The 27,203-nt window shown below is 37.2% G+C and overlaps 1 protein-coding gene across 3 annotated transcripts in view; it reads left to right on the top strand.

Moving 5' to 3' along the window:
• HHIP (hedgehog interacting protein) overlaps window positions 1-27,203 on the top strand; it is a 116,649-nt gene that overhangs the window by 35,637 nt on the left and 53,809 nt on the right. For all 3 annotated transcript variants that reach the window (XM_059922549.1, XM_059922548.1, XM_059922547.1), the window contains exons 3-4: window positions 3,691-3,847; window positions 4,545-4,746. In XM_059922549.1, the coding sequence (XP_059778532.1) occupies window positions 3,691-3,847; window positions 4,545-4,746 (359 nt within the window). The remainder of the gene's footprint in view (window positions 1-3,690; window positions 3,848-4,544; window positions 4,747-27,203) is intronic.

Below are 27,203 nucleotides of genomic sequence, written 5' to 3' on the forward strand. Positions count from 1 at the left end.
TCACTAAATGATGGCCTAATAAATACCCTCTGTGGAAAGGATAGGAAAGGACATCTCTGGGCCTTGCTTCTCCCTTTATACTTGTTATCATAGTGATTTTTATCACTCTTGGACCATCATATCTCAGCTGTAGGTTATGGTAGTGTGAAATATCTGTCTGTACACAATTAGTTCAATTGGTTTAATCCCATTGCTAAAGAGGCCAAGGTCAAGAATTTGATTCCACTGAGTTTCTCGAGTCCACAGCCGCTCCTGACCCAGTCAGATATCTTACACATGTGTCTCATTAGTGCCCAAGAGAGCAAACCAGAGCAGATATATGAATACACCAAAGTCTATTCCCTCTGCTAGAAAATGCTGTCTAGTGCAAGCCTTACAGATGGTAGGGTTTTTCCATTTTTTCCTTATCGTGATGAACAGCATATATAATGAGGAAAAAATAACTTTTCTGTAGCATACATGCTCAGAGAAAATCTAGAGCTTAGAAGACTGCACAGAGAATATTTATTTATATGTCAGTACTTTATAGGGTGCTTTGTGGTATCGTAGGACGGGGTTTATGATCCAGGAGAAGAGTTACAGTACCAAAACATTTGATAAATTATCAGGAGTTGTAAAAAAATTACAGCTGCTGGAATCATCAGTGGACTTCCATTGTTAGCGGACTTCATCATATTATGATGATCCAGGGTGAGCTGCACACCTTCAGTAAAATGCTCTTCAGTGTTTCCTTCCAAACAGAAGGGTACCATTTGGTAAATTATATCTTCCCTGGCAATAAATGTTAGCCCCATGTCCTGAAACCAGATCTCTTTTAGTTCTTCACAGGAAAATATATCTTACTCATCCCTGCTTATAAAATCGGGTCATTTAAGGTAAAGTACTAACAAAAGTATTAGATGTTTCAATTCAAAGTAACATAATTGTCAGAAAAAATGCCCATATTTTTATGTAAAAGTCTTCTGAGTTGGCTCCCTTCTTCCCACTTAGATTGTTCAGTTTGTCTCAATACTGTAAAAAGCTCAGAATAATTCATTGTTAACATTCTGGTTTTGTTTTGTTTTGTTTTGTTTAATTTGCTAAGAGAGCATAGTATCTCTGGAGCGACAGAGTTTATGAATCTGTACTCATTCATCTTCAGATGTTCCATTTGAAAATGATTTCTCATTTCCTCATGTTTGTCCCCAGCTAATAATTCCTTATAAAATGGAATTAGCCACCGGCATTGTTCATTAATTTTCCCGTAAGATGGTATTGGTTTGCAGACTGTAATGCTGGAAAACAAATATTTTTTTAAAAAGCAAACTCAAGATTTCCTCTGAATTGCACTTTGGAATTTTTCTGTGACCCCTGCAGGCAAATAATCACATTAAAACAAAAGTTCTCCTTCACACATTCAGTTATAAATAGATCCATAGTATGACAGTCTTCCTGCATGAATCAGATTGACATGGAGAACTCCCTACCTGAAGGTTATATATATATATCTACATATCTATATATATTTATATATAAAACACCTAGCCCCCCAAAACTTCTAGCCCCAAACTGTGAAAAGTCTGATTTAGCAACTCAGTTTTCCTTCTCTTCTTTTTACCTCAACCACAATTATTTCACACTACCGGGCAGTTTTTTTTGTTTGTTTTTTGTTTGTTTGTTTGTTTGTTTTTTATTTTTGGCTGTGTTGGGTCTTCGTTTCTGTGCGAGGGCTTTCTGCAGTTGTGGCACGTGGGGGCCACTCTTCATCGCGGTGCGCGGGCCTCTCACTGTCGCGGCCTCTCTTGTTGCGGAGCACAGGCTCCAGACGCACAGGCTCAGTAGTTGTGGCTCACGGGCCTAGCTGCTGCGCGGCATGTGGGATCTTCCCAGACCAGGGCTCGAACCCGTGTCCCCTGCATTGGCAGGCGGATTCTCAACCACTGCGCCACCAGGGAAGCCCCAACCGGGCAGTTTTCATCTGATGCTTAGCCATTAAAGAATGGAGGAGAAAAGTTATCTTTTGCAAACAGTGAATTGCTGAAGATGAGTAAAAGCTGTTGCAGCCGTCATTCCTCTCCCCAATTTCTAATCCCTGGATTTTTTCAAAGAAAGATAACCTCCTCCCCAGCTGACAGCCTCCTTGCCTCCTTCCCAGCTGACAGCCTCCTTGCCTCCTCCCCAGCTGACAGCCTCCTTGCCTCCTTATTCTGCCTACCTTCCCCACAACACACACACACACTCCCAAGGACATCTGCTTTTACTTGCCAGTTTCCCAAAGACAAGATGTTTCCCAGTAGCTGAGTCAGATATTGGCCTTGAAGAGTCTGTCTCAGAAATTTAGCGGTGATCCATTTCACCCAAAAGTTAGGTCAAAATGTATATTATGTTTTAACCATTTGGGACACACGGATTCCAAGATTAGCTTTAGGTTTGAAGGGGACCTAGGTCAAGCTCACAGAAAATCAACTTTTTAGGGTCTTTCATGTTCCATTGATGAGCCTCACTTGGTTGTCCCCAAATTCTTGTTCTTGCAAATCCTTGCAAACTTGCATCCATTATACAACTTCTAAACCTCACCTGAGTTACCAGGTGCTTTTGTTACAAAACTGATTGGGAGTACAATAATCTAATTTGTTAGGAAAATATCAAGACCTTGAGCATAATTAAAGGTATGAAACCAGAAGCAGGAATTTGGGACATCATATAAAGTCAACTCTGATAGCAACATCATATTTTAATAGCAAGATCATCAGAATATGGAAGTGAATCTGATTAATTAATATGCCCTCCCCCCAATAAAAACCTACCTTATTAATTCAAATTGTAAAAGTAATGTCAAAATTTTTTTTGTAATAGGATCTTCTTTCTTATTCAACTTTTTATTTGATAAAAATTCTTACTATGTAAGAAATAGAAAAAAAAGGTCTTTCAAATCCTTTTAAGTCTACCCTGCATTTTTGTTTTGGCTCGTTTTAATATTTTTTTCATTGAGGGGTAGTATGTCAGCTATTCTGCTTGAGAATATTGAAAGGATATTTTAAAGAAAATTTTTGTATTACAAAATAATCATTGTCTCCAGTAAGTGAGCAAGAAAAAGGCACCAACACATTTGAATATAGAGGCTCTGTTACTGGCATCAATTCATTGCTTGATCATTGCAGAGAGTCAGTCATTTACTGTAGCATATAATGAATGACCTTGGGATAGTAACTAGATTTATTATTTAATCATATATGAGTGACAATACAATAAGAATTGTAAAATGACCCAAACTGGCTCCCGATGGTCTATCTCTTTCCTGATCGCAATTTGTTCTTCTTAGGAAGTTAATAGTACTGTGGGAAAAAAGTGCTGAATAGTAATCAGATGAGCTTGAAAGTACAACATATAGTAACCAGGGAGGCTTGAAAATAGAGTCAATGCAATAACAAGATTAATGCTGTGTTCGTATCAATTCTGTTTCATATGAGCCTTTTAAGACATCCAACACAATGTCATTTCACTTTTACTGCAATTTTTAAATTTTGGTTAAAAAAGAAATGGAAATCCCAAGCCAAAAAATATGTTCTTTCCTTTTGTTTGTTGTCTATATATTTCCCTAGAATACTCATATAGTTCCTAAAAAATTCTTTACCTATATTTTGTCTTTCAAATGCGCTGTTTTTACCATGACACTAAATATTTCTAAGGCGTCCTTTTACATTTTTAAAGGTTTCCTTCAAACTACTGCTGATGAGTTTTGCTTTTACTATGCAAGAAAAGATGGTGGCTTGTGCTTTCCAGATTTTCCAAGAAAACAAATCAGAGGACCAGCATCTAACTACTTGGACCAGATGGAAGAATACGACAAAGTGGAAGAGATCAGCAGGTTCATAAAGATAAATGTTCTTTAATCTTAAAAAAAAAAAAGAAAAAACCCGACAAGTCTTGTGGTTTTAACAATGAGTCAACTGGCTATGCTCATGTCCAGCAGCTATATCCTCCAGATGCTTTTTGTTTTCTTTTTAGTAGTTTGCTTCTCTAAAATCATATTTGCTTAAATGCTTTTAATGCTGAGACTACTAATCTTCTGTTATGAGCTTGGCTTCTCTCTGATTCATGGGAATTTTATGAGTATAGTTTTAAACTTGAATTTTATGATAGTTGTTAGCTTATGGCACTGTGGAAACATTCAGCACAATTATTAGTAGCAAACCAGAGTTTTATAAATAGACCTTAGAACTTTCTCTCTGAATGCCTTTCTGTAAGGTTTAATTATTATGAGTAAAGTCAGTTTTAATTAGAGTCACTGAAAGATGAGATAGTGAGCTTGTGAAATTTTAAAATACATATGTGTTTTGATTCTCTCCTTTACTTCCTAATAGAAGGCTTTTTTGGTTTTTTGTTTTTTTTTTTTTCATTGAAAAGAATTTAAAAGAATCAGAGTGTGACCTTGGGTTAGCAGCCCTTCGTGATTATCAAAACCGTTGATTCCTAGAGGAAATATATTTTGAAAAGGATGCTAAGTGCATCTCTTACCTCCTTCATCTCAAGAAAAGCTTACTGGTTTTCTTTAATTTGTTTAGAAAGCACAAACACAACTGCTTCTGTATTCAGGAGGTTGTGAGTGGGCTGCGCCAGCCCGTCAGCGCCCTGCATAGTGGGGATGGCTCACACCGTCTCTTCATTCTGGAAAAAGAAGGTTACGTGAAGATACTTACCCCTGAAGGAGAAATTTTCAAGGAGCCTTATTTGGACATTCACAAACTTGTTCAAAGTGGAATAAAGGTTGGCTTTTTAAATTTTATTTATCTTTGCTCTGGCTATGTTAATTTTATTTTAGTGTTCTCCTCACTAAAGGTATTTCTTTGTAATAAAAGAAATAATATAGGAGTAAATAAGGAGACAACATAAGGGAACAATAATTACGGCAACTAAATCGGGACAATGACATTAAATTTTTAATGTGATTTGGTGACTATTAAGCAGTGCAATCAGATTGATATTTTTGACATGGTTTCCCTATGTAATTTACATACTTAAAATGATTATTGGTTTTATAAAGTATTTGTTTAAATATTGTTTAACAGGCATTAGAATTGTATATCAGCATTTGCTAGCAGAAACAAAGAGGTCTTTGGGTTACTTTGGCAATTGCAAATCATTCTTTTACCGCATCTGTGTTCGAGTCTGTGTCATAAAAAAATGCTACTTATACTGTGATTTCCTTGTACACTATTTTTACAGGTAAGTCAGATATTTTTATCTATAATTAGCCACCTTTATAATATATAAGCACATCTATTGCCTTCTTTCCCACTTCTCCAATTTGAATTCTCATGCTCAAATAATCTAGTAGGTATATAAATAAAATTATTGTCAAGTTTATTTCACAAGAGAGTAACACAGTACAATATTAGCAGTACTAAGCTATAAGGCAAATTGTGGCATTCTAAATTAAGACATTTAACAGCTCATGACCTTTTTAGAATGAAACGAATTACGTATGATTGGGGAAAAACTGGTTATCTTTTTCTAAACTGGAAAAAAAAAATCAAAGGAGGATTTATACTCTGCTACTCATATCGAAATAAGCTCCTCTTTGCTTTGTTAAGCTCTATTCAAAGGTAAGAACGTCAAAACCAGCAGAAACAAATCAGAAAAAAATATAAATATATTCTTCATATCTATCTATTCAATATCTACCACATGAAATAATTAGGGTGACTCAGTTAGAGCACAGAGAATACCTATTGTTGGGACCACCCAGCCTCAAGGCCATGTTATGACAGCATCACCAAGACATACTGCATAAGACAAGTATTTTATGGTACTTGTGGTCCTTTAAGGAAAAGGACTTTGGCACAAAGACACAGATCATTTGGAAAAGCTGTTTAAATCAGTAGTTTCAACTTTCTCCCAATAAAATTTTTCATTACAATTCACAGCAAATATTCCAAAGTCTCTTAAAATAAAGCATTAGTGTTTTGCACATCAGAGTTCAATAAATACATTCTGAAATGTGTTCTGATAACTCATTGCAAGTGGTACCTCATGAGGAAGGAATAAAGATGCAGCAGCAAGTGCATTACTCACTACAAGTGTTTTACTTACCTTGAAAGTTAAACATGCTCTCTATAAAATAAAAAATTGGGGAAAGTAAAGTATTCTAAAAATCATCACCTATAATCCCATCAATTAAAGAATATCACTATTAACATTTTGATATACTTTCTTCCAGTTTTTATATTAAAATTAAATGAATTTTTCCTGACTACAAAAGTAACACAGGTCCATATTAATAAATGTGGAAACACAGAAGAATATGTTTTCTTATAGCTTTTTTCCTAAGAAGTGTTAAAATAAAATTGAAATCAAACCATATATACATCTTTTTAGCCTTCTTTTTTCACCTAACAGTATGTCATGAGTATGTTACCAGATTTGGAAACTTTTCTCAAAAACTTAGTTCTTTATCTTTTTTGAGTGTTCCATTTCCTCATTATGAGATATTTAGGAAGACCCCCAGTATTTTCTTTTTATCATTGTAAATAATGTTATTTATCATTCTTGTATATATTATTTAACCTGATCATGGATGATTTCTTTAAAATTCACTGATAGAAAGAGCATTACTGAGTTGAAGGACATATGCCACAATACACATTGCCAATTTGCTCTAAAATTTAATATATCTTTGGGTATTTGAGAGAATAACACATAGTTTTCAAATACCATTTTACTTAAAATGTTGGTATTAAAAATCTGTGTATGATAAAATGTAGGTGAAAGAAATGGGCTCAGAATACTTGAAAATTTTGTTGTAAGAAGGAAAAAACTGATGTTCTTGTTTCTACTTCAATTTAACTGCCTAAAGAATGCCCTGCTTCTAATTAGAGTTACTTCAGACACCCTCTTCATTTACACCCATTCATTGGGATATGAATGAAAGTTTATCTTCTCTGACTTTGAGACATCTCAACATGCAGTAAAATTATACAGACTCGGTTATGACAGTGCCATGATTCTGCAGTACGTTCTGCAGGCCTCTAGGAATTCTGCAGAACCCTTTTTGGGCTTCCTTTCCTAGGAGAGCTGCAGGGCTTCTGGGGCTTAAAATAAACTTCAGAATCCATTCTTCTACATACGTATTGATAGAATACATATTTCTAAATTAAAGACATATTTCAAAGTGTATATTTTGGATTCCCTTAGTATTTGGCACTAGTGATATCAATAAGATAGGAATCTATCACATGGATATTTGAGTGTATACTGATAAGGGAGTAACAAGACCACATCCTTATCACTTCGAGTAGCTTATACAACAACTGGCCTTTATCTCAGTCTCCAAGGAACTCCTGTCACAAGTCACAGATTGGAAGTGTTAGAAGTGGCTACTGTTGGTTTGATGGGGCAGGTGCCAACACATTCATGAGTCGGTTAGGATTATGCCATTGATTTTTGTGGTATGCCCCTCAGAGACTTCTGAAGTGAAAACATTATCACAGTTACTTCACAGTCATTTTTCAGGCTTCTTGATATGTGAATAGCTAGTTGTTCATGTTAGTGTACAGTTAGTATATTCTGTGTTTGTCAATGATCATTCTGCATTAATAATGCAAATAGGAATTTTCATAAATTATTATGCATTATCACTTCTCTAGTCTTTTAGTTTTAAAAATCCTAAGAGAGGGAATAAAGCTGTTTTAACAGACCAAAGTATTGATTGCAATTTTCAAATCACAGAATTAATAATGTATATGAAACCCAACCTTGGTATGTTTGAAATAAATACAGGACAAACCACAGTGATGATCCCCCCATGATATTAATTAATGACCAGTATGAGTATATTAAATCAGACATAAAGAGGAATTCTTGATTATAAGAATTTCTAAAAGCTAGCGCTGGCTATAAGGGAATTTGGAATTCCTTTTCTGCTAATTGTCAATTAAGAATTGACAGGGATATCTGTCACCTGGTTAAGGACTGGCCTTTTTTGTGGCAAAAAGCTGGACTTGGTTGATCTCCTTAAATCCCTACCAGCCCTGATTCTGATACCACCAGCAAAGAGCCAGTCATTTGGGGAACTTGGAAAACTCCTCCCTAAATGGGTCCTGACTGAAGCTAAAAATATGGCATCTGGTTTTTATCTAACACTCAGACTGTAGGAGATTTCGGTACCCTGTGAGTGTAACTAAGTTGCACCGAGCAAAAGTTATGTGCAAAAATGCAAAGCACCCGCTAAAGAATTGACTTCTTTCTGCTATAGGAAATAAATTGTGGAGTTGGATTAATGGAGTAAACTCTATGCCATATGAATTTAAACTGCCATTTAGGAAGAGGTGATTCCATTCACAACAGCTCAAATCCTAGAAGACCGAGCTTTGTGAAATTGCCAAGAGTAAGTCAAAAATAGGTTTTAAAACTAGATAGTGGTTTGCTAGATCTTTGGTGGTAGTGCATTGTACAAGCTGACCACTCATACTGATGCTATGAAGAATGGCTCAAGTGTCCAACTGGTGAGCAAACTTTAAGATCTTCATTTTGTGTGTCTAGTGTCGGGGGGAGGGCATATACCTTGTTTGTTGTTGATATTGTTTTGCCCAAAGAGGGAAATTCCAAGATCCTGGTGATTTGAAATCTTTAAATTGAGCTTATATCTGAATTACTAGTCAGAACTTCTGGAAGTACTAGAACCAGCCTCATCTACTTGAAGTCCTTGGGGATGATGGACCAGTGGTTTTCAAAAATGGCTGCAGAGTAGAACTGCCTGGGAGCTTTAGAAAATTCTACTGCCCAAATTAAATCAGAATATCTAGAGTTAGGACTCAGGCATTGGTACATTTTTAAAGCTTTTACAGGTAATTTCAGAGGCACTGGTCTAGACTGAGCCAGACCCCTGGATCAGTTGAATAAGGAATGAGACACATTTTCTCTGCCCATCCATGGCCAGGTCATATTACTGAAATGACCACTGGGAGCAAACGGTTGGACGCCAGTTGTCATTGTCCTGTACCTTCTGTCACTTACCTGACCTACACATATTACTTGCCCACTCTGAGTGAGGAGATGAGCAGTTAACTCTGTCAGCATCGTAAGATTCTTGATAGACAGTTTCGGAAAATGACATTTAGAAATCTCAACAATTCATTCTAATTGGACAATTGCTTTACCTATTACATTTTCCTATTTTTGTTCCTTTTGGGAATTTGGTATTCAGCTAGTTGGCAAAACTGTTCTCATTCCTGTTCCTAAAATATGTAGTTTGCTATTATATCTGAAAACCCTTGTTACACCAGAAGTTACTCTAGTCTAATCTTACCAAACTTCCCCTGACCACCAAGGATCTGAAAGTCAGCCTTAGCTTTGCATGTGTGTGGCAGTTAAGACAAGCCTGCGCCTGTCACCTACAGGGTGGACCGCCCCCCCCCCCAGGGAAGCCGACACACACCGTTCTCTGCACCCCAGTTCTCGGGGACAGTCAGAGAACCAAGAGGCTCGCATCCACAGCAGACAGAGCTAAAGACTTGTCGATCATTGGAACAAGTGTGCCTGGGCTCCTGTCCCTCTCTATCTGCTTGGATCCTCATTTCAAAAGATGCTTTTCGAAACAGTCCTTTTACCGAGGGAGGAGAGGACGTAAGGCTGAAAGCTGCTGATTGTCCGGGTGACTGAGCCCATTGACGCTGGGGCTCTTGAGAGACAGTGGCCCAGGTGCCCAGGAGCCACAAGAGCATGTGGAGGAGGACGCAGTGTGTGCCGGGGCAGGACCCGGAGGGGAAGCCTCTGATTTCGCATGCTTGTAAATCACATGCATAATTATGAGCAGCAAAAGTTCAGTGAAATCCATTGCTCATCATCCCATTGGGATTGATGTCCTACTTTGCTGAAGTTTGTCAGAGACCCTTCCTTTTACGTTTTCCTCTATCCTTAACTGGTGATCTTATGGCAGCCCATGCAATGTTAGTGTATTTTTTTTCAAGTGAAATGAGTCAGAACATAAATGAGAAGCAATTTACTTTTCAAAACTGATGTTGGAAACATAGCACGCGTGTGTGCACACACGTACACGTGTATATGGCAGTGATTGGGTCCCATATCAAATGCTTCCTCAGGAATATTGTTAGAACTCCCCTTTAAAGCATGCTTTAGGTTGAAAGAAAGTGTGTGTTCGGTTGAAAGAAAACAGCAATATATTTAATATATTTGATAAATATTACAATAGAAGAGTCGCCATTCTGCAATTTTTTGTATATGTGATATTTTTAAAGTTGGTGACCTATCAAACTACTGCATTAGAATTTATTAAATCTCATCTGAAAGAGAATTGCTGTAGTGGTAGAAATAACCATTGGATAATTTCATTCTAAAAGTGGTAGAAAGTTAATTGAAGAGTCTTCCCTCGGATAAAAACTTTTAAATGCCTTCTTTTGGGGGGAGTTTAACATTCTGGTTCCAAACCATTAAAATATAGATCCGCAAGTAAAATTTTTTACTGCGTTTTTTTTTTTTTAATATATATCAAGGTAGTAATGATGTGGCATTAAACCCAACTTTATTTTATTGAGAGTTGCTGATCCTACATCAGAATGCCCTGTACTCTGAGATAAATGTTGTTTTCAATTTTTAAATAAGTCTAATCTCATTTTAAATCTAATACAAAAGTCCACAGAGAAATAATATTTTGTCCCTTGGTCATGTGAAATAATCTCAGTGTAATTTCATTTGGTTAAGTTAATTTCATTTCTGGTGCTCTTTTTTATTTTGGCATTTGCAATTCTATTGATAAAGCATTTTAATAAATGCCAATGGACATCGATATGGTGTATGCCAGTATAAACTGGTTTAATCTATAAAGTACTCTCCAGCATGCATCATGTTTTTTTTTACTGAAGTCGAAACTGCAGTATGCAGGGTCCCTCCAGTTGAGTAAAGAAAAACCTGCTTTCTCCTACATTTCAGGTCCTGTAAGTCACAGCTGAGGTGAGGAAAGCTTTTACATGAATGTCTTTATATTTATCTAAGACTTGAAGGGCAAAGGAAATAGAGCCTATAAATCTCAGAAGTCCTATGGTAATCATTTAAAACAAGTGAAAAACCAAGAAATCTGGACCCTAGAGGAGGTCACTGCCATCTTTCAAAAGCATCTGTCTGGACGTGGAAGCCACCACCTCGCTGTATCTGACTAGAAAGAGAACAGAGAAGGGCTGCTGGTGATATCAGTTGGCACGATTTTCCAGTGGCTCTATTATCTAATGAAAAGGAAATCACAGGTGTCCCAAAACTGCCTCTAAATAGTAGAAGGTAGCACAGTACTACCTTTTAGAGACAGGCAATAGCTTTTCTTTCCCAGTACTAAAGATAGTCTTCAAGCCAGCCATGCTGTTAGCAAGGATACAGTAAGTCCCCTACATATGAACGAGTCCTGTTCCGAGAGCGCGTTCATTAAGTCCAATTTGTTCTTAAGTCCAACAGAGTTAGCCTAGGTACCCAAATAACACAATCAGCTCTATATACTGTACTGTAATTGGTTTATAATACTTTTCACACAAATAACACATAAAAACAAACACAAAAAATAAAGAAAACATTTCTAATCTTACAATACAATACCTTGAAAAGTACAGTAGTACAGTACAACAGCTGGCATACAGGGGCTGGCATCAAGTGAACAGGCAAGAAGAGTTACTGACTGGAGGAGGGAGAGGAGGTGGGAGATGGTAGAGCTGAAGGATCGTCAGCAATAGGAGATGGAGGGCAGGCTGCAATTTCACTCACACCTGACGTTGATGGAACGCATGTTTGCATCTTTCAAAATTCGCAGCTTGAAGTTTCATATGTAGGGGACTTAACCGTACTCTAGTCTTCTCTCTTACTAATCATAACCACCATTCTTTTAAGCACTTACTTTGCTAAGCCATTACATAGAGTACCCCCATAATCCTTCTGGTAACCCTGTGAGGCAGGTATGCATATCCCATTTCACAGATGAAGAGACTGAGACCCAGAAGTTAAGGAAAGTGCCCGAGAGAACACCACAGAGCCAGTAGCAGAGCCGGATTTGCAAGGCAGTTGTCGGACGCCGTGCTGTCAACCACGGTGCCGTGCTGCACTGTGCTTTTGATCGGCAGCCACTGCACAGGAGGAAAGATTGGGTAGCACGTTTAAGAAGCAGAGATGGGTGACGATTGGTGTAGACATGCTCAGTGCTGCTCGTCCTGGCTCACAGGACAGTGGGGAGGCTGAGGGCCTAGATCTAACGTCAAGCATACAGACTTGGGTGTTAAGTCACTGCATTCATACCATGTGTTGGTTGTTTGACTCTGGACAAGTTATTTAACCTCTAGGCTTGGTTTCTTCATCTGTAGAATAGAGATGACAAAAGGTTGCACCTACGACTTTACGTGTACAATCTCACATGAATCCGAAGTACTTTATAAGCATTAGCTGTTATCATCATCTATTACACTAACATGAAAAGAAGAGGAAGGAAAGAAAGGAAAAGGTGCCCAGCCCTTAGAATGACTTACAAGCTCCTGTGGCCACAGTTAACTATACTCTGTAGTATTTAACAGTCCCCCCTCAAATGGGATTGGATGACAATTTATGGAAATTCCATGATAGTGTTTGCACCAAAATTATATGGCAGTCTTATGGAAACAAAGTTATACTGATGTATGTATGTGGGTTTTCTTCCATTCAAAAAGATAAACCTAGAATATATTTTTTATCAAAATGCATAACTGAAAAAAAAATGTATAACTGGAGGAAGAGAACATCTTCATTTTTAGATCATCACCTCTTGGCATTAGGTGTAGGGCGTTGCTACTTACCTCATTATGCAAAACCCCCCAGGTCTGGAGTTTCTCAGAGCACATGCCTGACGATGATTAAGCACAAAGCAGCTGACCCATGAGTACGGCAGCAAGCTTCCTCAGCATTTCCTTGCTTTCAGAGTAGTTTTTCTCAACCTGGATATTATAGTAATGTAGGTCTTTTTGTGTGTTTATTTTGGAACATGGTTTGTGTCACTCTGCCATAGAGTTAATAAGTTGTAGGATTTGCAAAGGAAATATACTGAGACTGAAAACTAAGAAAGCACATATTTTTGCCCACCAGCAACAATTGCTCAAAGCACAGATTAAGAATCTCAGGATTTGGGAGGGGAGCAATTGGGCAAAGTTGCTCTGAAATTAACATGTAATGTCATGATACAAAGAGTGTATTACTCAACAAAATATTTTTGTAAAAGAAGCAGATGAGGTCAGGGAAGAGAGAAGTTTAAAGGAAGGTTTCAGAATTAAACAACATAACAGACATCGGTTAATTTATCATGAAATGTGCTAGAGGTCAGGTGCGAGAATATATAAATGAAATGATCTCAGCTACCTCCCTCTCAGACCCCAGGCTGCAGTAGACCCTTTTCCTATCACATCAACTCAGTATTTTACAGAAAGCTTCCTAAATCTGTAAGCATGTTTGCTCCTTGATTTGTCTTCTTACCTAAGACCAATTTTGGGAGTTTGTTTATGTAGCATTTGCCTTTTAACAGACCTTTCATCTTGACATTTATATACTAAATATACATAGAGATTTATGTATATAATATATAATACTTATGTAAAATAAATATGTACGTAAATATGTTATTAATTACTATAATACATTTTAATTTATTTGTTGGTAGTATTCGCCAATTGACATTTAGTTTTGTTTTGTTTTGTTTTTAAAGTCTGAAAGTCTGCAATTATGTTGAACTATCATAATATCAAAGTGGCCAGACTGAGGACATTTTGAAAAACTGGGTCACTGACTAGAAATTAAAATCATCTTTGGAAATGCTATTTATTGAGACCATTCTGTAATGTGTTATAATGAGAAAAGTTCAAGAACATCTTTTTCTAAATCATGTCATTTTCTGTCCCAGCTTGTCTTTGTGATACTAGGTGACAATACATATGGCCACAGTGGCTTTCAGGAATTACCATCCAAAAAGAGTAAAATTTGACTCTTTTTCCTAGTGAATTTTCATTTTACTCTATCTGGGCATGTTGTATACAACTAACTTTAAATTCATCCATTTACTCATTTTAAAATGTTGTGCAGTTCCACAGGCTTAAATTTCAAATCACAGAAAATCTGTAAAAAATAATTATTTGTTTAAGACAAAAAATATGAGCTAATTATTCTATCATACATATATGTAGTAGCACAAAAACAGAAAAAGAGAACATCAATAAATTTGATCTAAACTAATACCATGATTGCTTGCGGTTGACATTATATTTAATCTGCTTGTAAAACTGAACCCAATAAGCTGAAACTAATATAAAAATAAAGCATGATGACAAAGGATCTTAAAGGTTTATATATTGTCACAAAATTCTTGAGAAAAGAATATTCCTTCCAAATATTCAAATATTGAATATTCTGGCTTTCTCTTTAAGAGTAACTAAATTCTGTACTTTAAAAAAAAAATTCTAATAAGCTGTTTCCAAACCAACCTCTTATCCTAAAGCACCTTTGATCCAAATGGATCACACAGTTAAATAAAATGACATCTGTCCTCAGGCTATTTCTAGATAGGGAAAACACATCTGTTCTAAGAACTCTTAGCCAACAGTTTGAAACTGTTCAGAAAAATTCTTTAAAAAAAGAAAAGACTATGTACAGAGAGCGGAGGGAAGATGCTTGAGGTTGGAAAAAATTAGGACAGCACTAACCCTTAAGAGGATAAAAAGATAACCGAATTTAATTCCCATTGAATTCTTAGCCTTTCTATGAAAGATTTGGTGATGAGATTCCCACAGTGCAAACATCTTTGTGGATGGATGTGAACACACCTGTTCAGGAAAAGGGAAACAAAACTTAAACTGACTCCCTTCCCACACAGGTCACCAAACATCTGTCATAAGTTATCAATTAAGAGCCTAGACTGGACTCAAGCCTGTGACCTGAGGTTGAAAAAGCCACGTAGCTCATTCTGTCTCTTACCTAGTCTGTGGTTTTACCCTGTACCACTGGTAAAGCTTCTGTTGAAATCTCCAGGGGTTTGGAAGACCAGGTTGACCCTGTGACATTAATAATGTATTTACGCCCAGGGTTTCCACGCACACCACCCTGGGGCTGATCTTAGTTAGGATTTTGTGACTTGCAGTAACGTAGGCAGCTCCAAAAAGATTTACCCAATAGTTGGCATAGTTCTTTAATTGCATAAGTTCCTTAATTGCAACCTAAAGACAATGTCTTCTTGTCCAAGGAAGGTTGTGTGTGTGTGTGCGTGTGTGTGTTTATTTTAAGATTTTGACTTTGATTAAATGTCAATACATATAAAACTTCTGCATAAAAGCAGAGAAATGAAACAAAGAAAGAAAAACACCCAAAAAGGGCTTATGGGCATGACTAACTAGGTGAGCTCCTTCCCTTGTAATCATTAAAACTTTGGGCGACAGCAACACATTGTCAATGCTTTTGATCCCTCTTGTGTCTCTTTCCTGTAATATCCCACCTCAGTTGGATACGTGTGAGAACTAATCTCTGAGTGGCTATGGCGCTTATCCACGGAGTCTGCCAGTGGTTGTGTGATTTGGAGCAATCTGCTTAACCTTCTGTGATTCTCTATGTCCTCATCTTCGAAATCAGAGGACTAGGCTAAATGATACCTTAGGTCTTTTCTAGCTCTAGAATTCTGCGAAATAGAAAGCAGTGCAAGTCTCCAACATTTTCCAAGAAAATTATGGTAAAGAGAAGTGGTCATTGTGGCTCAGGCATTGGCAACTCCACCATTGCTCAGGCTCAGAGGGCATGGGGCTCACTTTGCTTTATTCTGATTTTTTTTCCTTTGCACTGATACAGAAACACAGGCAGTGTCTCCCAGTGCAGAGCCCACTGGGCACCCTACCACACTGACAGATAGGTGCACTCACCTTTCCGGAAGGTCACCATCACTCCAGCTAATTTTTAAAAGCTGCGTAACTCAGCATGAAGTGAGACTTCAGGTTTCAGTTAATGGAAGCATGATGTCTTTAATGTGTAGGGATAACAGGGTGGTAAGTTTTCAAACCTGGGTTCGAAGGTAAAGATACACCATGACCTTGAAGTGGGCAGTACTTGGTGTGCTGGGGAGGACACACTGTGGAGCTGAGTGACGGAAGAGGAGAGTCATCATAGGAGATAAGATTGCAGAGCACCTATGTGGTGCTGGCGGGGTGGAAGGTGTACATCAGATAATGCAGGGTCTTACCTGCTCTCCTAAGGTCTTTGGCTTTTCCTGTGAGTGAAAGGGGGAATCACTGGAGGATTTTGAACAGAAGACTGACATGGTCTGACATAGGCCTTTTTTTTATATATATATATAAATTTATCTATTTTATTTATTTATTTTTGGCTGCGTTGGGTCTTCGTTGCTGTGCGCGGGCTTTCTCTAGCTGCAACGAGCAGTGGCCACTCTTTGTTGCGGTGCGCGGGCCTCTCATTGGTGGTGCAGTGGTTAAGAATCCGCCTGCCAATGCAGGCGACACGGGTTCAAGTCCTGGTCCGGGAAGATCCCACATTGCCGCGGAGCAACTAAGCCCGTGCGCCACAACTACTGAGCCTGCGCTCTGGAGCCCGTGAGCCACAACTACTGAGCCTGTGAGCCACAACTACTGAAGCCCGTGCGCCTAGAGCCCATGCTCCGCAACAAGAGAAGCTGCCGCAATGACTTAAGCCTTTTAAAACAAGACCAATAGCGGCGGTGTAGAGATAGCCGGCGAGGCGGGGCAGGAGTGGAAGGAGGGACACAGGGGAGAATATCGACTCCTGGTACTAGTTCTGCTCCGAAAGTGCTTTGTGCCAACGGGCAAGTCATTGACCACTTGAGCCTCAATTTTTCTCTGTAAAATGAGCGAATCAGGAATAGCTGAGCTTCCTTTCATTTCCAACTTTCAGTGCGTCAACACTTGGAGAAATATTTAGAAATTTACCCTATTAAAGGTAAGCATTTTTACACATGGTGTTTACCAAATGTATACATTCTTTCCCATAGTTTTAAAGTGCAGATTTTAAAACTCAGTACATTAACAACATAGGACATTTAATTGGTTCCGGTGAAAGGTTGTGAATTACAGGAAAATATCAGTTATGGTATTTAATATAAAGAAGAGGGCTCACTCTATACCAGTCGTAAATGTTAATTCATGAAAATGGTAACCACAACTAAAGACTATCTGTGTACTCACACACACGTTCCTCCTCGGGAAATGTACATTTACATAGAGGAAGGGGGTCAGGTGATTATTTTTTAAAAGGGTAATTATGATTGGATTTAGTATATAAGAGGCCAAAATCCAGGTATCCTTAAAGTCAGAGAATATTAAAATAATGATGGAATACAAAACTATGGCCTTCTAATAAGGAGGATACACAAATATTATTGTAAGGAATTTCTAACTATTTAAATTATAAAACAATTACCTAAAAAATAAAAATAAAATAAATAAAATAAAATAATGACTTGACTTCTAAAATATCCATAATTCACTCTCCAAAGTAGAATATTCCCAGATATGGTCAGTGAGTTTCTTTTTTGTTTATGCCAATGGAACCTTATTTAACTAATCAGTCTTTCGTGCTGTAAATTAAGCTGGTAAAAAACAAAAAACAAAAAAAAACTGGCTCCTTTTCTACCTGAGTGTGAATCTACAAAAGTTAATTTGGTTGTGCACAGAGTAACTAGATGTGAAAAATTGAAAAGGGAAAGAGGGTACGCTCCATCATTTTACTTGCACGTGTAAGGATTTCAGTGCTCTGTGTTTCCTTGAACGAAATCCCATGGTGCCAATTAACCTAACGTATTCCAAAACAATTCTCTGTTTAGAAAGAATAATTTTCATTGTGGGTGTTCCTTGAAATCGTATGCCTCATCCCCTGTTATTACCAAGATGTGTGCTGGGCGATTCAAAGTACCAGCTTCACTTCCACGCACTGTATAGATTAGAGCTGTATCCCACACACAGTGTCAGATAATCTGTTTTAATTTTGTCCAATGCACACATATTTTCGCCTTTAGTAATTATTTTAATGTGGAAAATCCCTCTCTACCTAGTATGAAACCAAATATTTCATGTCAAAATTATCAAAAACAAAGCAGGAGATTTGTTTTAATCGGGAAATCGCTTTTTCTTGCAAAAACTTTGCAATAAGTCAGCTTTCCTGGCTTGGTTTAAATAGCATCTTCATTTTTCTTTGAAATAACGTGAATACAGTTTTCCTCCAGCGTGAGACAAAACTGGACTAGAAAAGGATTTAACTAACTTGGTAAATACATTCTCCATTTTATTAGGCTGTATTGTCTATTTGGATTTCTGGAGTATTTGTTTTAAACCTAATAAATCAATTAACCAGTATTCATTCTAAGATTTAATTTGGTGAATAGAATATATGTGCTTTTCATCAGGGCACACATCATTTTTAAGTCTGAAACCACCACACACAAAGGATTTAATTCTGACAGACATTTGTTCTCAGCATAAATACTTTAGGGCCAATAGTTGTCCCCTCTTAATCATGCTTCTTAAAAGTGAATTCCAGAAGACTTGAGGCCCCAAATGACCCCTGGTAAGGTGAGTTGTCAGTAAATTACTTTTATGATGTGCCCTAGGGAAGCAAGTCTGCTAGAAACTTGGTAGGGAGCTGGCCCCCTCTTGCCTGTAGGGGGATGACCTTTAACTTTATCTAACCTTTGCATTTCTAATTCTAAATTTCTAGGAGGCATTTAGTCACATTGTTGGATATCTTATGAAAAGAGAGGCCTCTCCTGTGCCCATAAGATAGTGTTGACCACACATTTGTTGCTAAACTTCCCAATGAAGCAGGCCAGGACGCTTTTTTATTTCTACAATTGACTTTAAATACCAAACATTTAATGAGTTGAAATATAAATGAGTTCAAAACGGACTCATAGTTAAATTATGACTGCCTTGGGAAACACTGTAGAAAATTTAATCCCTGTAATTTTGCTAATTTGAATTTATCGTGGCACTTGAAAATTTATAAGAGCCATTAAGGATGATTGAAGATATTGCATCAGAATATATTTTTTTTTCACGATCTATTTAGTTATTGAAAACAAGTCTTGTCAATTTTTGTGTTGTCTCCATTATGAGAAAGTTTTTATTGTGCTTTGGGGGGATAATTACATCAAAATTATCAAATGTAGGAATTAAGATTCAGTTTTAGATGAAAAAATATATATCCTTCTTTGGCTGTCTTATACTGAAAACATTGGAAAATAATGCTCTTTTACAGGATATAAAATACAAAGTGATCATTAATTTCTTGTTAATGATCAGGGCATAAGTTAGGTAGACCCAGATGTCTATGTTTTAGTTCTGTGAATGTCTAATTTTTCTTCTTTTCCCATTAGTTTTGGATGACATTGAAGAGACCAGTATTTTTAATTCTTTCCTGAAGCAAAGTACTTCATTGCTCAGTTTTATTGTTTATAAGTGTATTATATATACATGTAAGTATGTATGTATATACATACACACATATATAATAGAACACTGTGTGGCTGAATGAAATATTGCTAAAGATAAGCTTTTTCCAAAAAATTATACACCTAATTTTTAATCAGACAATGTTTAGGTATTTAAATACATAGACTAAATGTAGAATATTTCTATAATCTCTCTGACTTATATGTCAGATTGTAACATAAGCAAAGCCAAGTGGTCTAAGCTTTGTATGTGATGTCAGCCCTTCGAGGAGTCCAGCGATATGCAGTGGTAGAAGCAATTAGTGTAACTTCAGTAGTTTTTTAGTGGGGAAGGAAAGAGATCAGCAAATTCTTTCCTGTAAACCAAAGGTTCTGGCTCAAGAGCATATATAAACAAGATGTAAGTTTTAAATATAGTTTAAATGCCACCCAGGAGAAAAACTCAGTGGTAAAGAAGTTGTCAAGAGACAGGGAGCAGTCTTTAAATGGTGAAGAAAATATTAAACCGGTGACAATACTTTAGGAATACATAGGCACGTGCTTCCAAAAACTGCAGCATGGAAGGTCCTCTTCCTCCTACCCCACCCCAGTTGTTTATCTTTGGATGTGGGAGGAGTAGCAACAGTAAAGTAACAGTCAAGCAGGATGTAGATGTAACTTGTTGATAACCCTAAGAAGAGTTTAGCTGAGAAAACGGCCATCAAACTCACAATTTTGAAATGAATTTGAAAGCAATAGTTAGAATACAATAAATGGCACATTATGACACTAAAATTCAAACTATCTTAGGCTGTTTGCTTGTTTTAATCCTACCAAAAGCATTTGTTTGTCATCATGCATGCTCCTACTGAGATATGGCTGGGCGTTTTTTTCTTTGTGTGTGTGCTTGTTTTTGTTTTGTTTTGTCAAAATTTCTGCGGGGAAGTATCTGGACGGTTTTGACCGTTACAGCCTGTTCTGCTTTATTATTGCCTGGAGACTTGCTGTTCGATTACCATTGAACATGGACCAGAAGACACATTCATATGTTAGGTACTGAAAAGGGCCCATCTCTGGAGACATCTCTGGAACCCGACCAAAAAACACAGGACCTGGTGTGTGGAAGGTAGTTCCGCAAAGGAAAATCAGAGTGCTCTGACCAAAAGGAATGGATGGTGGGCGGGAAAAGCAATAGAGATCTGAGAAACTCAAGTTAACAAGGGAGAGGAAACAGAAAAAATTACCTAGTACATGCTATAACGAAAGTCTGAGCTGAGTATGGGAGATCCCAGGGGAAAGAACAGGGAACTCGATCCATCTGAGGATGGTGGCGCCTCACGTAAGGAATGACTCTTTAAGGGTATGGGCAGAAAAGAGGGATGAGGCTTTCATGCAGGAAACATCATGAAAGGGTTGAGATGGGGCTAGACGTGTAAACTGAGGCAAGAGACAGCCCCCATAAAGGGTCTTGTATACTCAGGGATTCTGAGTTTCTTCCTAGAGTAGACAGCAAGGACAGTTCTGGCCAGCCCCCAGTGATGTATTAGGCTCTCGTGTAACCAGCTGCCTTCTTTAGGCTGCTGTGACCGCCCTACTTCCCCTTGTAGGGGATCTGGGAGCTTCTCCTTTTCTGGAGGGCAAGACAGCTCAAGAACTGAATCTAGAAAGAATTTAAAAATGAATGCAAAGGGAGAAGATCCTAGGGAAAACAGAAACTCAATTCAAATGGGCTTAATCAAAAAACAAAACAAAACAAAACAACCCCCAGCTTTGCTTTCCCCTGTGTTAGCTTCATTCTTTGCCAGGCTTTCTTCCTGTGGCACGGATTGTGGTAGTTCCAGGTTCATGTCCTTCCAGTTTAGCAAATCCAGGGGAACAAGAGTTGCTTTCCCATAAGAGTTCCATCAGAAGTTCCCTAAATGATGCTCCAGTCTTAGGACCCACACCCACTCTGGGGCCAGTCATGTGCTACCATGGTTGGCCTGGCCTGGGTCATGTGGCCGCCTCTGGAGCCAGGGGCAGAGATCAGAACAGTCCAAAGCACTACGCCCCAAGTGTGGAAGGGGTAATACCCCAAAGGAAAATCGGAGTATTGTTACCAGAGGAGGAGGGAGTAGATTCTGCGCAGTCTACACAACAGACATCCACTACTCATTGGGCAAAGAAGGCTACTCTGGATCAGAGTCCAGACTTTTAATATTCAATCCTGCCTTCCTTCCTCCCCATGCTTCTGATTACTGGGCTTTCCTCTGGGTCATATTTCAAGGACATTCGAGGGTTGTAAAGCAGCCCAACTAAAGCTTTCTGTTGGTACAAGATACCTAAGTAGGTGGTATTTTCTTATTGTTCACATAATACTAGTTTCTTGCTTATGTCTATGTTTATTTTTAAGACATGTAGCTCAAGATACCTTGGTTCGATATACCAATAAAATATGCATCAGGAAGCATTGCTAAATCAGCAGAAACAATGAGGCCAAAAAGACTGACTTAATAGCTTTTAAATCACAGAAAATGACCCATCTCCAAAACAGGGTAGCTGAGGCCCCATAAGAAACACATCTACACAACCCACAGTCCTGTCCTTATTTTGAAAGGCTTTTGTGAAATTTCTATTTCAGTTCCATCCATTAATCATATTTATTAGTGAGTCACCGTAGAGTTTGCATCCAAGCCTGCAAGAATTCCAGAAGCGTGTAGGGAACTGCCTTCAAAATGCTTAAATAGAGAATATGAAACATTTGATGATAATGTTTTGTATTTTGGCAGCATGTAATTTTGGAATATTTTGCACCCTATGGCTCTAAAGTTCACGTTTTCTTTCCAGTGATGTTGAGCTCATTTTGTGCAATTTAATTAATTTTGGTAAACAAGTATGACATGTTTTAATTTGTCTTTAGTCATAATGGTGTGATTAATGTGCTGTAGACTACTTAAAGAGTAATATTGTCATTCTTTTTTTTATACTCTGAATATTCTCATGAGTCTGTTAGTATGCCTTTGCTAGGTATTTAATAAGCATATTAAAATCTGTTCTTGTTTACTCACTTAAATGAAAGCAAGAGAAAGTTTGAAAAACACAAATCCTGACTACCCAAGAATGTGCATAGTTTTATCTCTAACATTAGGAAAATCTTTAAATTAGTTCTTTGTTTTCTTATTGAAAGCCTTTGTCACATTTAAACATGTTCTTCAAATTAATGCTAACTACATGCAATAAGCATTCAAAAATTAAAAGTTAAATTTCTTTTTAATGGAAAAAAACTAGTTTATGTCTCATATATCTGAATTTTAAATAGGAATAGTATTACATAAGTATATGACAGACTTTTCTCTGCCTAAAAACATGCCTATGCACTCATTATCCCTCACTAAAAAAATTAACTTGTTTTCCTTAGCATATATTATACCATTGTCTGTCATATCCATTCTTTCTAAAACCAGTGTTTAATTTGCTTATGTAGAAAGTGGCAATGACTTGACCCTTCTGTTTTATTTCATCACCCTGACCTCTTGTCAGACTTTTCATTCTGCCATTTGATTATGTCAAATGATGGGAAGGTATTTTTCTTTGAAACTGGCTTTTCACCCATGGAAGGTTCAGGTGGAATCCAGCTAGAGGACTATTACCCAGAGATGGTAATAAAGCTACCTACTGTTTGATCCAAAGGGCGACAGAGTTGTGGAATTCAGCTCAAAGGAATAATCTGTTTTTCGAAGTTCTCTGTGTAGGAACTTACTGAATGTTTTCCCTGTGTTTTATGGATCTGCAAAAATAACACGGCTCTGCTCCACATGGGGGAGATGGCTATAGGTGTGTCATCCATTCATTGACCGATTCATTCATCGAGTTAATGTTTATTGGATTTCTTCTATTTGAGCCGGGGGAACTGGGGAAAGTCCAGAAATTCTGTCTTTATATGTTGATGGAATACAATGAATTGATTGTAAACATGAAGATAGAGATTTATAGAATTAGAAGGAGAGAAAGATGGAGGAAATGAGGGCCTTTGGATTTGCATTCCGGGGTTACTTTCGAAGCAAGTTCAAACATCTCCCCATTTACTTGTTCACTTATTTCTTATGAGATATTCCTAATATTGACCTGAAAAATACTAAAATGCATAAAATTTCTATTTATAACAGGGAATGAGGACTTCTTATTAACTGAATACTTTTAAATTTATTTATTGAAGTATCATTGATTTACAATGTTGTATTAGTTTCTTAACTGAATATTTTGATTAATAATTTAAAAGGTACATGGTGAAAATGATCAGTTTTCAAAGAATGTACATGAACGTATCACGAAAACATGTAAATAATGCCAAGGACCATTTATTCTTAGATTCAAAATTTGAAATATTGTAGATTTCAGGTCATCATTAGAAGTACATCAGGTTCATTATCTCTCATCACCCTTTACACGAAACCCTTGAAACTAGATAAGTTTCAGAATTCAGGGATTTCCAGATTTATACTTAGTCAATATGGTTCACATATTACATTTTATCTATTTTATCTAACAACCCTGATGGGGTCTGGGATAGCACCATGTAAAAAATATATTAATATATATGCAGAAAAATCTGAATATTCAAACTGAGTGGACTAAAGGAAGACTGTAAACTTCTTCCCAACAGTTCAGGTCTAGTTTTGCGGGCAAATAAATTTTACACAAAACTTATAAAAGAGCTTTTGCTTATCAAAGCTTTTTGGATTTCAGAACTGCCTAGGAGAAATTCTGGACCCCTTAGATCACAGCACTGTGATTTAGCATCTCATTTGTCTGGCCGTGAGTTTAACATCGACTTTTAGGGACAGAGCTGGGAAAGCATAATTAAGCAAAAATGGCTTCTGAGCTTCCAAGAAAATAGCTGTCACTGAGTGTCATGTGCTTTAGTCATAAAATTATAACACTTTCGAAGTCGAAGGAACCTTTGGAATCATTCAACCTAGCTCTTTCATTTCACAGTTGAGGAAACGAGAGCCTGGAAAAACAAAATCATTTGTTTGAGTTTGGTTAGCTACGTGGAGCCATATTGACATTGAATTATAATATAAAATTAATCTTCATTAGTTAAAAAGGCTGGTGTTTTGCTGTTAGTTTTCCCAGAATGTTCAGGTTTCTGAGTGACAGTGGACAGTGGATTAGAAATACGAAGGACACACAGGGCACCCTAGAGGCTGATTTACTGAGAAGTGGAGACTGAGAGCAGGATAGGAAAGCAGCACATTTGCAGGGCAGAAAAAAACTTTATACATTCCCTGAAAGCTAGACAGCACGGCCAGCAGATTCATGTTAGGGTGGCGATACCTGTCTCTTGTTCAGGTGCTCTTAAAGGAAATGCGGTGTTTCTCCATGAATGCAAAGTGAAGTTCTACATGGCAGTTCTTGTTGCCAAACTATTCACCTTGGGTTAGATTTATCTCTTTCGAAACATCCCCCAATATCAAAGTGTAAAAAGAGAACTGCATTGTCTTCTCGATGATATTTCAATTAAATGGAGTTTCCTAAGGAAAGAGAGACCTGGAACAGCATTAGCGTTGTTGATAATTAGAGTTACCTTCAGGAAAACAATCTCAATGTGTGAAAACAGAATACAGAAGAGATCATTTTTTTAAAGGAGAACACTAAGACGTTAAGAAAATGTTAAAATTGTATTTACAAAAGCAAGGATGTGTGAAATATATTTTTTAAAGATTATCAGTCAGATTTTTACTAGCTTGATTTTTGTTAAAATTCAGATGTCCCTGAGAAAGCTGACTGTTATCCTTACCAGTCTTTTTGGTTTAGTGGGAACAAATTTCAGCTCTTTTCTCAAATGCAGGTTTTGGTGGTGACAAAGCTTGGGAATCTTTGGGTTCAGAGAAGAAGAAATAGTTTTAAAGAGAAAAAGAAAGGGAGAACCTGAGAGAGTTTAGACATTGAAAACAAATCTCTGATTTTGTAATCTGTCCCACATTAAAGTAGTAACTTCCAGAATCAAGCTCCATTGTCAGATCATAGGATTTTATGTTCCTGTCCAAGAATTTTGAAACCTTCTTAATTTGCTTAGACGACTGATATGCAATCCAATGTTTCTCACTTTCTTTTTAAAATAAAGAACCTCGGATCAGAATGACCAGAGCAAGTGCTATTTACTTTAGTCTTAATTTTTGTAGAAGAAATAAAGAATAAGTGTGATTATATTTATGAGGAGTTTAAGTATAAAAGTTGATCCATGGTTAAAAAAACAGGAGCTAATTACATCATTTTCTTTTTGTTTTAGTAATGTTAAAGAATTAACAAAAGACCACTGTGGTTGTAATGGTTGGTCTTTGGAAATTAAGATTATAGTTAAATAATTGAATTTAAAGCATTAATAAATTATACCACTGCCTCTACATATGTGGATATTATACCACTGGCGGGCCAAAGTAAAGTGTACTTAAGACATACTATGTGGTAATGACTTAGATTAGGGGTCGGCAAACTACAGACCAAATCTGGCCTGCTGCCTGCTTTTATAAATAAAGTTTTATGGGAACATAGCCACACCATTTCTTTATGTAGTATCCATGGCTACCTTTGTGCTACAACTTCAGACTTGAGTAATTGCCACAGAGAGACTATACGGCCCTCAAAAGCTTAAATATTTACTATCTGACCCATTAAGAAAAAGTTGGCTGACCCCAGATTTAGGTGGTCAATTAGTTATTCTCAATACACTCCTCTCTTAGAAGTTAAGCTGCTTTCAATCTTTGAAGACACCACATTCATTTACACAATGATGTTTTAACAAAATTAGGGATATCTTGAAAAAGCATGTTTCTCTAAATGCACATTTTAGTCTTATCTCGAATCCTAATTTTTTTGTGTGGTTTATATTTCCAGGGCTTTGATTTTTTAGGACGTCATTACAAAGAACTATTTTTGAGAGTTCTGTATTTGGAACTAGTGAAAAGAAAATGGTATAGGTGTTTTTGATTGCATTCTGTAGCTTTCTACTCTAAATGACTTAGGTAGGATTCCCATTAGTCATTGGCACCCCTGGGGCTTGTATATATACCTCAAATCCCAACCCATTATCTTGACTCCCTGGATACACTGCTGCTTCCTACCATTAACAGTGCAACCTTGCCTATGCAGGCACAACTCATTTTATTTCACTTCGCTTTATTGCGTTTAACAAATAACAGCGTTTTTTACAAATTGAAGATTTGTGGCAGCCCTGCGTGGAGCAGGTCTCTCGGCCGCATTTTTCCAATAGCATTTGCTCACTTCGTGTCTCTCTGTCACATTTTGGTAATTCTTACAATATTTTCAACTTTTTCATTTTGATTATATTTGTTATAGTGATCTGTGATCAGTGATCTTTGATGTTACTTCTACGACTGACTGAAGGCTAAGATGATGGTTAGCACTCTTGAGCAATAAAATATTTTAAAATTAAGGTATGTACATTGTTGTTTAAGACAGAATGCTATTGCACACTTAATAGATTCTAGTATAGTGTACACATAACTTTTATACACACAGGGAAACCAAAAAAATTGTGTAACTGGCTTTATTGTGATTTTTGCTTTATTGTGGCGGTCTGGAACCAAACCTGCAATATCTCCGAGGTCTGCCTCTATATAACTGCAGCCTTCTTTCTGCCCTATGCAGAATAGCCCAAGAGCACTCTTCGTAAGTTACACCCTTTACTGTAGCACTAACCACCTTTCACTGACATTGTCTCTCCTGAGGAACAGGGACTCTACTGATATCATCTTCCCGCATACCAGACTTTGGTGGC

This window comes from Balaenoptera ricei, chromosome 5 (assembly GCF_028023285.1).
Source record: "Balaenoptera ricei isolate mBalRic1 chromosome 5, mBalRic1.hap2, whole genome shotgun sequence".
NCBI lineage: Eukaryota > Metazoa > Chordata > Mammalia > Artiodactyla > Balaenopteridae > Balaenoptera > Balaenoptera ricei.